This window comes from Rissa tridactyla, chromosome 5, assembly GCF_028500815.1.
Source record: "Rissa tridactyla isolate bRisTri1 chromosome 5, bRisTri1.patW.cur.20221130, whole genome shotgun sequence".
Classification (NCBI taxonomy): domain Eukaryota; kingdom Metazoa; phylum Chordata; class Aves; order Charadriiformes; family Laridae; genus Rissa; species Rissa tridactyla.
Genome location: NC_071470.1, coordinates 43,679,829 through 43,692,981, shown reverse-complemented (window position 1 = coordinate 43,692,981; position 13,153 = coordinate 43,679,829). Strand labels below are relative to the sequence as shown.

Below are 13,153 nucleotides of genomic sequence, written 5' to 3'. Positions count from 1 at the left end.
ATCAATTTCTTTGCCCGTATCACTCGCCTGCAGGAACTTCTACCTTCTGTAAAAGACAGCACTACGTGGTGGACCAGCAGCAGTCTTCATTGGTTCCTCAGTGTGCAGGCATAGTATATGGGTGGTTCTCTCGTGTGAGTTGGTTTTGCCTATGTTTTTCCGAATACCTGTGCTCTTTCAGTAGTAAGGCTGAGCATCTGGTAGCAGCCCTTGTCTCAAGCTGGAAGCAAAGATGAACCCTCCATTGCGTTCACGTTCTGTCTTTCCCTCTTGTCAAACCTTAGGATTTCTTCATCAACCTCAGGCAAGGTGGCCAATTCTCCGTTCAGGTTTTGGGGTGGAGAGAGCAGATGATGTACAGGAATATTTGACACTTGCTTCCATCGCTTAATACACTTTGAGAATTTTCTCACCATTACCTGGTTAGTAGTTACCTTCTTCTCTGTAGCAGGGACATGGAAAAGATAGCTCCCCCAACAGCATCTTGGTGCTAAATCTGAGACTACGATGCCTGTTACGCTTGCTTTGTATTATTTGTCGTCTGTAATTAGTTGATTCTTGTAGGTTTTTCAGAGAGCAGAAAGCAAAGGCAAAGAGGTCATTCCTCAATGTTCAGGAAAGGCCCCGTTAGGCACCAGACCCTGGGGAAAATAAAATCCATGCTATTTTTAACTCTGGTCCTCTCCCTGCCAGTGTGTAATTAATGATTTCAGTTATGCACAAGAAAGCCAAATTAAATTTGCACAGCCAGCTTTAATTTTGGCATTTCCTTAGCTGTCGGTTGCATAACTTTTCAACATTGATAATGTTTTTTTAATGTATGTGTTGTGCGGAATATCTATTTGGACATATAAATGAGAAGAGCAGATAGCAATGAAGTACTAACTAGCCACATGCCTGTTCTGCTTGTTCGGTCATTACAGAGTCACCTGAGTCTAATCAGATTCGTGTCATTACAAAAATAGCATTTCAAAGCAGCTTACATTGCTGTACTATTAGGCTATTGTTTAAGTGTCTTTTTATTTTCAGATACTGTCAAATCACTCTTGGCACTCCATTAATTCATTCCTAACTCCAGTTACCTTTCAAGTTACCAGTTTTTTAAGCAATGTTTGTTAGGTAAATTTTTTTTAGGATTTTGTACATGTGTAGGAGAAGGTGGCACACGTTCTCCCTGTTATGCACAAGGCTCAAGTTCATCCAGTCCTGCTGAAAGCTACTGTCTTTCTATGTGTAGAAGCTGAACTAGCTTAGTGCTGTAGCTTGTAATTCAAAGTCCAAGTAATTCTGGTGCCTGGGCGCCAGGCGCACACCCTGCGCTCCGCTTTCTTTGTGAAGGTTGGAGTTCCTTTTGCTAAAAGCTGAAGAAATTAATTTTGTTGCATATGCTAAGCTTGTTTATGTGAGTATTAACATAGAGACACTGTCATCCTTCAGGACAGTGGAGCAGTGCAACAGAAGAGTGCGTGTGTGTTGCCCAGTTTCAAAGAAAAGTCCTACTTGGGGTCAGCAGTGAAGGGCATGAATCTCGGTTATACCTGAGGCCTGCTAAGCCTTTCTGATCTTCAGAGAGTGGTCCCTGTTAAAGCACAGTAAAGCTAGTCTGGCGCTATCCTTTGTTAAAATGGGAGGCTTTGGGTGTGTGGTGGTGTGCGTGCATGTGATGTGCGCCATGCGCATGACAAGAAGGAACAGGGCAGTTAGAGAGCTTGACCAGTGGCAGCAAGGTTGCCGCAGAGTTGCATAAATCTTTTGAAATATATCGATTTCTTGGATGTTGCACCTAATTGCCACGTTAAATAGGCAGGTAGAGTGCAAATTGTATGTAGCAGCCTGATGCTCTCCAGAGTACAGGTGTAGTAGGCCACAGTTTAGATCTAGGCTCCCTTCACCCCCTTCTCCATCCCAGAGATGCAGATCGTCACCTGCAGCTCGGTGATGCAAGCTGAATTTTTTCGGGAGCAACACATACAAACTGTGGACAAGGACAGGAGCTGGGAAACAAACTATAGGATATGGACATTGTGCACAGAACTGGAAAATATATTGCTTCTTTATTCTGTCCTTGAGAAATTAGGGCATCCCTTGCTTTGGGACATGGGGATGAGGGAGAAGTTTCCAGAGAATTGGAGTAGTAATGGTCAATGAGTTGTTGGCACCACAGTAAAATTACATCATGCCCTTCAGCTCCCAGTTCTTCTCTTCATGGATTCTTTCTTTCTTATAGAAGAAAGGCAAAAATCAAGAAAAACAACATTATCTAGTGTCTGGAACAGATGCCTGGCAGTCAGCACTGCCGTCAGGATTTTACTCCTGACTCTGCTGCTCTCTCGCTGTGTACTGCTGAATGGTCCATCTTGCTTTCTGCCCGCTGGGACATCAGAGCCGTCCCTCCCAAGAGCATCTTTGCCTCCTGTGTCCTCATTTTTCAGCCACTTAAAAAAGGCTTAGAAATAAAAAGGTTCTTTTAGGAATCTGAAAAGTCCCTGTTCATATCAGTAGTTAGGGAGTCTCATTGCCTGGTTGACCAAAAATAGATTCACTCTAATGTGTTGGCAAAATCCCACCTGACTCAATCTGTTCGCTGCCCTCGGTGTTCTCTTTTGGATATGACATCAGCTCTCTGGACGTTTCTGGACCGGTGCACAACAACGGTGCTTTGGTAAAGAGACTGCATTAGGTTTCGTATGTAGCTTGCACGGGGGAACATAGGGCTGAATGAATTAGCTGTGCTTGAAGTGCTTTATAATCCCTCAGTGACCACCATGGGAATGCTCAAAATGCTTGGTAGCCGCCGTCTTTTCAGTCCTCTGTTTGAGAATCCACTGACAGAAAAATTTCCCTATAAATGAAGTTTGTAGAAAGTTTGCTTTTTTAATTCTTTTTTTGGTGGAAAATCATAAATATTTGGAATCTATGCTGAGAAGCTTGACAAAGAATATTCCTTAGCAATCAGATGCTTTTCTTGTAAGATGAAACCCTCTATTTTCAGAGAAAAAACCCCATGTTTTAGGACCCGTCTTTATAAACCTCTTTTTCAAAGGCACTTTATCATGTTTCATTTGCTTTATAATTAATTGTCATTCTTCTTGGTTTACAAAGTGATCACATTTTACTTTCATCTGAAAATATTTTAGCCATAATCAGAAATAATTTTCTGTTCCTGAAAAGAAAGAAAAGTAATTTATATGTCAGCTATCCAAGAGCATGTGTCGGGTAGGAGTATACAGGGCAGGTGCAACATCAGGTAGAAGTATACAGGCTGGATGTTAAGTCTTTCTAAGCTTTCCTTGGGAAGAAAATGTCTCTGGGAATGAATTCTCTTGTTGGTTTCTCTGATTTAATGCCTCTGATTTGAGAACTAAGCTGATTCAATAGAACTGCACCAATAGTATTTATAGCTATTCTTAACAGCCCCAGCATCTCACGTGTCCCCCTTTACTCTGTTTACCTCAGAACCATGCAAAATGCAACACTAACTCTCTTTTCTGGCATTGTAGGAATGCAGGATTTCAATTATCTCAGCAGCAACTGCTTTGAAATCACAGTGGAGCTGAGCTGTGAAAAATTCCCACCTGAAGAAACTCTGAAGGGCTACTGGGAGGACAACAAGAACTCCCTTATCAATTACATCGAGCAGGTAACAAAAAAGAGGATGGTAAAACTCTAGTCATTGTACAGGAAACTTCTAAAATTTGTGCTGTGTGAACATCTAATTCAACATTTCATATTAATCCAATTGATGCTCCGTAATGCTTATGTATCTCTAAGGCGGTAAATCCTGTGTGATCTTTCTGAGCATGCGGAATAGAAGAAAAGAAGAAAGATGTTATAATGTGGAATTTATCTCACCTTACTTAAACTGTTACAGACATGTAATTTATATGATTTGTGTTGGCTTCCTCGATGAAAAGAAATACACATCACCAGAGTGTATAATTCATCTCCCCAGCACTGATGTGTATACTAAGAGGAGATGGGTTGCCCTCTACAGATAGCAAAGTGTGCCTACAGACGTGAGGTGAATCGCTCTGGATGCACAGGGCCCCAGAATGGCTGGATTAGACTGTAGCTGCCAGGCAGTTCAGTGTAATGTCAGGGGACATCTCTAATCCTGGCTTTGTAGATACTGCGCTGCTCTCTGAGGGCATGAGCTGCTGATATTCAACATAGAGCTGTCTATATGATGATTCCATTAAAAATTATACAAAATCTGGTGAGAAGTGTAAAACGTAGTCGTGGGTTTAGATAATCTTGTGCTAATGGGGTTCTAGAAGGTAAGACTCCTGAAATAGATCTCTGTGCGTGCTTGGGGTTTGGGTTTTTTGCTGGTGTGGTTTGGTTTTGGTTTCAGGGGTTTTTTTGTTGGTTTGTGGGTTTTTGGTTTTTTCATCACTCCATGCCAATGTAACAGGCCACAGTGAAATGATTGTTCCAAACAGTGTGGGAGTTTTGAATTTCTGAAACCTGGATATTGTAGTTAAAGATCACAAATATATCTAATATCATTAATGGCTGCACATTTGGGTTGTGAAGTCAGAAACATACTTTGTTAGCAGAGCTGGTCACATGATACATTCATTTCTTTAAGAATTTATTTGTGCAGAAATGCTGTAGTTAGCCAGAAATCTTAAATATTTGAACATTTAAAATGCTTGAGTTATACTGTTAGTAAGTTGTGTGTAGGCTGAGGAAAAAGCTGTATCCGCCCTGCATGTTTTTACCTCTTTATTATGGGATCCACCTCAAATTGTTCAGCTCTTTTGCACATGGGTTAATTTTCTCTGACTCATGGAAAACTATGATGTCACTGCATTTTCAAAATTACTGATGTGTAAGAGGTTATTTTGCCAACTTCCTTTGCTCCTGCGGAGCTGCTGGCTTTATCCATGAAGTTCAGATGGTCTATCTGGCAATGGTTTTTATCCTCCTACAGGATAAGAGGTCCAGCTCTGTGCTCCAGCTCCCCCGTGACTGCTGAGGACAGTGCAAATATGTACTTTCTGCTTTTCTAAGCCAATCTGTGTCAGGCTTCTCCCACAGTGTAACTTAAAGGAATCTGGTGAACTAAATTATAGGAGCTGAATACACCATACAGGTTCGTAAAGGGGAATGTCAAAATCTCAAAACAAAATTTGCGATCCACAAGTCTTTTCAAATGCCACAGAATCAGAGAGAAGCCTAAACTCCACAGCACTTCCCCGCTTAATTTCCAGGCTCCCAATGAGATGCATCTCTGCACAGGTTCAAAACGTCCCATTCTCCTTGAATGCTGAGAGCTCCATATCTCAAGCTGTGAAAAGGTGGTTGATCCTCAGTGTCTTGCCTCTGAGGAGCTCAGTCTGCTTTCAGACCATGCTTAAGAAATACTAACAGGACTGGTCTCTCCACACACTGCAGCCAAGTCGGTGCTTTATTTTCATATATGCTGGGAAAAGACAGATTAGGTGCTGCTGGTGCTGTTGCTTGGAGTATGTTGCCTAAGAGGCAAGAAGGAACTAGGACATGACCCACCATCGCCTTTCTCTTACAGGCCATGTTGGGGGTGTTGTGACTCTATGTGGTCCCAGATAAAAGACCTGGATGTTTTGAGTGCACAATAAAGACCTCAAGCATCTCACATAGACATTGCCCATCGAAGCCCAAGTGCCTGCATCTATCCTTGTTAAGGTTTCACTTTTAAGCAGTTATGTCCATTATTAGCCCTAAAATCTTACAGTTCATGAAACTTTTTTTTAAAAAAAAAGTGGTTCTTTTTTTTTAGGCTGCCTTTCAAAGCTTTTCAGCACATTCATTAATCCCCAGTGACAAAGACTTTCAAGTCAGTGTTTATTATTATGATTTGCTGCATATTTCTGAGAAGTGCTTGCATTTCACAGAGAAATTAGCACTACCAGCTGAATTATTTTTCCTCTTCACCATTTGTTCCATTATGATGTTTAGTAATTATCCTTGATAGTTGTCAGCAAGTAGACTGTGGGACCTATAACATGGATCGTTAGATATATCAATAGATACTTCACTGACAAAAATGCCATCTTTTCTTAAGAATTTTCCAGTGTTTCCCATGTGTTGCTGACTTTATTTATTTATTTTAGATTCATCGAGGAGTGAAGGGGTTTGTTAAAGATCTTCAGGGCAATCCGATAGCAAATGCTACAATTTCTGTGGAGGGGATAAGCCATGACATTACATCAGGTGAGTGTTGTAGCTCATCAAAACAGGAAGTGCTAGAACACACTGCTTCTCCCTCTGCTTGGCAGCCTGGAGCCATTTCAGATCCTGTTGCCTGAAGCTTTAAGGGAGCACCATTTTGAAGCCAGGACAGGCATGTTGTGCCTCAAGAAGCTTGTTGCCTGCAGGATTTCATTAATCTTTCTCTTGTATTTTGCTCTCAAAGTAGCTGGACACTGGTTATTGGGACTTCATAGATCTCTGGCGTGAATTGGTTCTGGTGGCTCTTGGTTATCCATGCTTAGTTTGTCTTCTAATTTGTGGTGCAAGTAGTGTTTCACAGCTCTGCCAGGATTTAAAGTCCCATTGACAGTGCCATTTTGGGTTTGAAGGCTAAATTTTAGTCCCAAACTGTTATATTACTTGTGATGTGATCATACCTTTTGGTACGTAAATTCTTGACAGATTTTCAGTTTACGTAACTTTCTCCTGTGAAGATAATTTTTTTTTCTCCTGTTTACAATTATGTGACTTTTTTTGAAGGGTGATTCTAAAAAGTGGAAAGTATCATGTTGTTCATAGAAAATTCTATGTCACCTCTTTGGTGATGTGCTTTATTCTAGGGAAGAATTCAAAGGTAGCTCACACAGTGCCAACTTGCAGCTTCTCTGGACACCTATGCTTTCTTACTCGGAATGACAATTTTTTTTTTTGTTTGTTTGCACAAGATACTAATTAGAAAAACAATAATAAAATGTCATTGCTTTATGCATGAGCTTACGTTACGGTCCTTTTCTCAATGATATGTCTTACTATACTGTTACGGAGATGCAGAATACTATGAAACAGGACTAGCAGACCCTTCCGTTGGCTTCGATTTGTGTTTGTTCTCACATCACCTGCAAAGAGGGCAGCATTTCTGCCAAGCACGAGAACAGTCTATGATAACATTAGCCACCTTCTTTCACTGTATATAAGAAGGCAAAAAGTATAAAGGCTGAAAATAAATTTTCAGGGATAATAAAATGGGAGTAAGCTGTGCAAAGAGGTATTTTGAGGTACGACTGATGCATACGGTATTACAGCTCATGCTTCTATGGTACAGAAAAGCACCTAATCATGAATCCTCTCACATCATTGTGTGTGTATAAGTCTGGAAGTCATGTATTGTCAAAACAGCGAGGAAAACAAGTACTTGAATTTTAGCACATTCAAAAAGAAGGATAAATGTTCTTTGGCTTTTTTTCCCCCTGCTCCTTTGTTCATGAGTTAAAATTCAACTTTGTTCCAGTGCCAGGAATTAGAATAGATCATTATCATAGCTCTGCAGCAGTATTTTTTCCCTTTTTGTTTTATGAAGAGAAAAGTCTGGGGACAACTGGACTGACTACTGACACTTTTTGACCATGTGAATTGCAGACATCTAAGTAACATTTCCCTCTGTGCTCTGCGAAGCTGCAGATGTGCTGAAAAAGCATTTAAGGAACTGTCAGTAAGAGCACGGCCAAGTCTTTTAAATGGCACTGCTAACTGACCTTTAGAACAGCCTTGCAATGTTTTCTGGAGATAGAGAAATTCAGAGTATTAGCCTGTGACAAATTAGATGATTCCCCACTTCTGGTGAGTCTTTGGGAAAATGGGAGAGGGTCATTTCTATAGAGGAGGATGATGCGTTTTTATTCTGAGACTGAAAAAGATGATCTGCAGTAACACTCAGTGCAGTAGGAGCCTTTCTTTGACACGAGTGGATCAAACTTTCATTTCTTTGTTTCGCTAGACGTTGGATACTGAAACATGTAGATATTTATGCTTCAGGGATGATACACATGCAATATTCTAGGAAATTATGATTTATAGCTTTCTCTGCAAGACAAATTGAAAAAAGTGGTCCCGTTTATTTAAATTTGATGATAATTAGATGTATTTACATTTGGATTTTCAGAATACTGGGGGACATTCAAAATTCACATTGCATTGCAAACTGAAACTCAGACACTTTACAAGAGCAGTACATTGGCTGAGGGTGCCTTTGAAGTAGAATAATGTCCCATGTTGTCCTCTTCTTCAGTGTGCTGGAGAACCTTCAGCCTCAGCAGGCAAAATCTTTCATGGTGGCTACAGCACAACTTCAGAGTTTAAATCTGTGTTTTGGTTACCTGAAAAGAAGAAGAAAATCTGTAATGATATGTTCATACGGCCCTTACAGAAGAATCTTTTCAGGACAAAAGAAATGTGTAATTAGTTTTATACATATTTATTTGGATTTTTTTTTTCTTCTTCTCTACAGCCAAGGATGGTGATTACTGGAGATTGCTTGTGCCTGGAAATTACAAACTTACAGCCTCAGCACCAGGCTATCTAGCAATAACTAAAAAAGTGGCTGTGCCCTTTAGCCCTGCCGTTGTGGTAAGTGCTCCTGTGTATGTTGGTTTATCATCTATTATATGTAAAAAAGAGTCTCTTATTTTTCTTTCCTTCATGGTGTACATATAAGCACGAGGTGATTTTTCAGAATATGCTAATTTAGAAGACAGATTGGAAATCTAATTTTCTAGTACTTGCTGCACAAGCAACTGAGAGTAATCTCATTGTACACTCATTGCATCTCCTGTTGGAGATTTAAAATGAAAAGACACAGAGAGGGGTAATATTAGGATACTTACACTTTTTTTTTATTGGTTGATGTGTGAATAGCCAATCAGATAAAAGATTACAGAGTATCTTTAAATATTGCAATGCAAAAAGTAAGAGATGTTGAGGTTTTCATTGAGATATGATACTTTTAATCTAAATTGTCAAGCTGCTATCTGCATAGGTTAAAACCAGTGTTCATCTCTGTGCAGAAAAATAGTGATGGAGCTCTGCTTTGTGTAGATAGCTAACATGTATAGTGAATAAGACCTAGGCTGCATCTAAGAATTTGGAAGAATTACTAATTAATCCTCTGTACAGGTGTGGATTCCACTCTTAACAATTAAAATAAATGCTTATTTCTCTAGCGTGTATCGTATGCTAGGTTATACTACACTAGCACATCGTATCTACACTAATGAGCCATGTGTCAGAACAGTTCCCTGGATCTTCTTGATGGCATAAAATTGAATATATGTTTTGGTATGCTGGGGGTCTGCATTGCTAGGTGTTAGCAATATGCTGATGATACTTTCTATTATATGCTAGAAGATTTTTGTGGCTGGCTATTATTCAAATTTAATTTCATGGACTCATATTTTTTTGAAGTATTTAGACAAGTCAAAACCGGACAGATGTCTGGTTTCTTTTAGAAATGTCACTCACTTATGTGCATTTTGTAGATAAGTGTATTGTACTGATATGTTAGTATTGCACATATTTAAATCAGCCCTGAGAGACTTTGGAATAAACCTAGCCTAAAATGGAAGGTACCTGCCTAAACCTCATGTCTGTGTTAAACAGCTTCTTTCAGTAAGTAACTCTTAAAAGCTTACACTTCTCTCTCTCTGCAAATCTTACCAATGTTTTTGATTCTCTTATGCAGGTTGATTTTGAACTGGAGTCATTGTCTGAAAGGAAAGAAGAGGAGAAAGAAGAGTTGATGGAATGGTGGAAGATGATGTCAGAAACACTAAATTTTTAAATTAAGATTTTGGCTTTACAGCTTTTATTCTATTATATGTTGACTTAGTATAATGTACTGTGGAAGGTCCCTATATTCTAGATTTTGTGCACTTCACAATAATTAATTTTGAATTTTTAAGTCATCTTTTGATTAATATGATTATAAATAACTACTAGCCTCTTAGCTATATAAATAAGTTATTAATTTTCTTTCATATTGTTATAGAAAATTTACTCTTATATACAAATCAGAAAAAAATGAGTGAATGTCTCTGCCGCCTATATGGAAGTACAATCTGTTGTGTATTATTTGCAAGTTCAGAATATGTAGGTTAACTCTTGATTTTTCAAAAAGAAATATGCTGTAGTCAGTTCCCAATACTGCCAGAAATATTTGACAGTGCATAGTAGTAGACAGTGCTCTTTACTGAGTTCTATAATGGATGTTATTGAAAAGATTTATAATAACAGTGTGTGGTGTAATACTGTTTTGCAAGGATTAAAATTCAGTATAACATTTTGTATGTGTCTGGTGTTGGGGCTATTTAACTATGTAGGAAACATAAGCTGACTTCATTTTAGTAAGAAGAAGGAATCTGCGTAAGCTCTTTTATTAAAGATGGCATGGAAAGAATTCAGGAAATAGCAGAGCTTTATTCCTTAAACTGTTAATGATATTTCAAGATCAGTTTTTAATTATTTCTCATGACTTACTAACAAAATGAAAACTTCTGAATGGGCAAAGAAGAGGAGCTTGTGCATCTTGTTAATATGCTGCTTGTGTTTTACAGCAAGAAAAAACGATTGCTTCAGGTGATGGCTGTTTTAATTAGATAATTACCTTTTGAGTAATCTTTACATTTGTCAGTGGTGTCTAGATAATCAGCCATAAGTTCATATGTTCACCAAAAGCTACGAAAACATTGCAGTTTAGACAATGAAAGGGAAGTCTACCGAAGACATGCATTTAGTCTCATAAGCCAAGAATGGGTTCGTTTCCGACTTTGTTTCTTTTGCTGCTTAGTCTTATCTAAAGCTAGAAGCAGGATATCTAAGTGAGAAATTTTTCAGTGTGATGAAATTTTCCCAAAATACTTGAAGATAATAAAAAAAGCAACTGTGGTTTTAAAAGTTCCTTCTTTCTCCCATTCTTTTTAGTATACTTTGAATTAACTTCAGTATTTTGTCTAAGATGAGTGAAACATGCAGAGTCAGAGAATACACATGAAGTGCAGTGGGTGCAAGTTTGGTATAATTCTTCTGAAACCGCTGCCGGTACGCTACGTGATAGCAACTAAGCATCTCGTCTGTTTGAAAGCTTACACACTGTTGCTAGTCTATTTTAATTCAAGATCAGGCGTTTGATACAGATTCGCTTCCTCTGTTTCTTTATTATCACTGTCTGTGTTTTGATTAGCATATTATTTTAGTTGATGCTGTAGGAGTTCAGTACCGTTCAGAACCAGCCAACAATGCACTATCATACTCCCACTGTAAGTGAATAATCACATGTTCAGGAGTAGGATCCAAATTTACCTCCTTTGGGTATTTAAAAATCTACTGAAAATAGTGTTTTTTGAGAATTTTAAATTCTTTAATTAAAATAACACTTGGTCCTTCAAAGTAACAACAGGCTTAAGGTTTGACACGCATTGATAAGTTGAACAGCAATAAAAAGGCATAAACTTTCTCTCATCCAGAATTTGCTATATAACCTGTAGCTCACTTGGGTAGTAGATATTTAATTCCAAACTTCAGGGGGACTTCACTTGCTGTAAGTCATTAAGCAGTGATGAACTTTGAATCTCCATTGCGATGAGGAACTCCTGTGGCAAATAAAGAATTGTATCTGAATGTGTCTTGATAACAACTTGTGGGTAGCTGCGCAGAAGGGTGCGCGTAAAGGATGCTCAGTTACACCAACTCGGGGGTTTATGACAATTTGAAAAAGTCTAAGACACGTAGCACAAAAACCCGCACTGCCTGGAAGTAATGATACTGTTTTCAACTGAACCAGGTAAAATCAAAGCAAACAGTATTAAAACCGAATTAAAACAAGAGACTGCTGGCATGCGGGCGTATGGCTATTGGAGCGTTTCTGACCTGTAAACTAATGTAATAATGCAATTGTATATTTGTGGAGAACACCCTGCTCTGCCCCTTCCAGACCTAACAATTTCAATCCAAACGATGTTACTACGTGGTGCGATGCCTTTCATGCATCCAGTCTTCCCGTGTGGTGGATTCTCTGGCATAGTTCATGCAGACATTACATCAAAGTGATCTCATAACAGGTTTCTAATCCTTACTTGTGTTACACGTGTGAGATCCTCTGGGCTACTGTGTCATGCATTTGTGATTAAATGTAGTGTCCCTTAAGTGATCTCTTTGTTTTGCTCTAGATGACTGCTTGCTATTACAGTGCTGAGAACAGGTTAAAGTGATTAAATGTTACAGCACCAGAACCACTGCCACTGTTCTTGCTGTAGGTAAACATCCTTAAGAACAGCATAGCCAGGATTCTCCATAAATGAATTCATTATGTAGCTTTCCTAGCTGAACTGAGCTGTGTTGTAGGTCTGTGTATGTTTAAATGGAAGATTAAAGTGTTGTGTGATGCTGAGCTTTTGGTTAAAAAGGCACATGCTGTACCATTGTACAATAAATGTGCAGGTTTATTTAAAATGTAAAATGTGTGAATAATTTACAGGTTCAAAATGTGACCTCTTTGGCTGTGTGTGTCTGCAGAGTATGCCATAAACATCCTCAGTGAGGTGCATGTGCCAATTAAATTGCTGTTTGAACAGAGAAACAAGACTGGGATTAGTGCCGGTATCCCATTGAGAGCCATCCATAGCCCCTTAACTTTGTGCCAGAACATCCTCCTTTTGGAGCATACATCTTTCTGAGCACTTTTCCCATGCGGGTTTGCAGTAAAGTCATGGATAAGAATAAGATGCTCTGCATCCATGCAGGGTCAGTGGGGACAGGGCATACAATTCTGCATCTCTCTCCCTTCCCCAGTATTTACAAATGTATTCTTTTTCTGATCCTGAGGACTGATATGGAAAGCACAGTGTGCAGTGTCTTTGCAAACCCACAGTACTATGTATTCCTTGTAACTACGGTGGTCAGGGTTATAATAATGAAATAATGCAAATAAAGTCACCGCGTCTGAGTTATGTTTCCCTTTTCCTAGGTTGTGGTGTTTGTGTTGGTATATGTGAATTCACATGTAGTTCTGGCTATTTCTGAGCTGATAATAACACATTAACGTGTAAATTAAAACCAAGATGGTATGTAAGAAAGAATTGCTACCAAGTTGTTTTTTTTTTTTCTTTTAATAGACCTAACAGGTGTGTTAGGAACCTAATAACTAGCC

General features: G+C 38.9%; 1 protein-coding gene across 1 annotated transcript in view; it reads left to right on the top strand.

Annotated features, from left to right (window-relative positions):
* Positions 1-12,935, top strand: part of CPE (carboxypeptidase E) — a 64,012-nt gene extending 51,077 nt beyond the window's left edge. The window contains exons 7-10 of the mRNA XM_054203142.1: positions 3,501-3,640; positions 6,099-6,198; positions 8,462-8,580; positions 9,692-12,935. Of these exons, the coding sequence (XP_054059117.1) occupies positions 3,501-3,640; positions 6,099-6,198; positions 8,462-8,580; positions 9,692-9,790 (458 nt within the window). The 3' untranslated portion in view covers positions 9,791-12,935. The remainder of the gene's footprint in view (positions 1-3,500; positions 3,641-6,098; positions 6,199-8,461; positions 8,581-9,691) is intronic.
* The last annotated feature ends 218 nt before the right edge of the window (positions 12,936-13,153 follow it).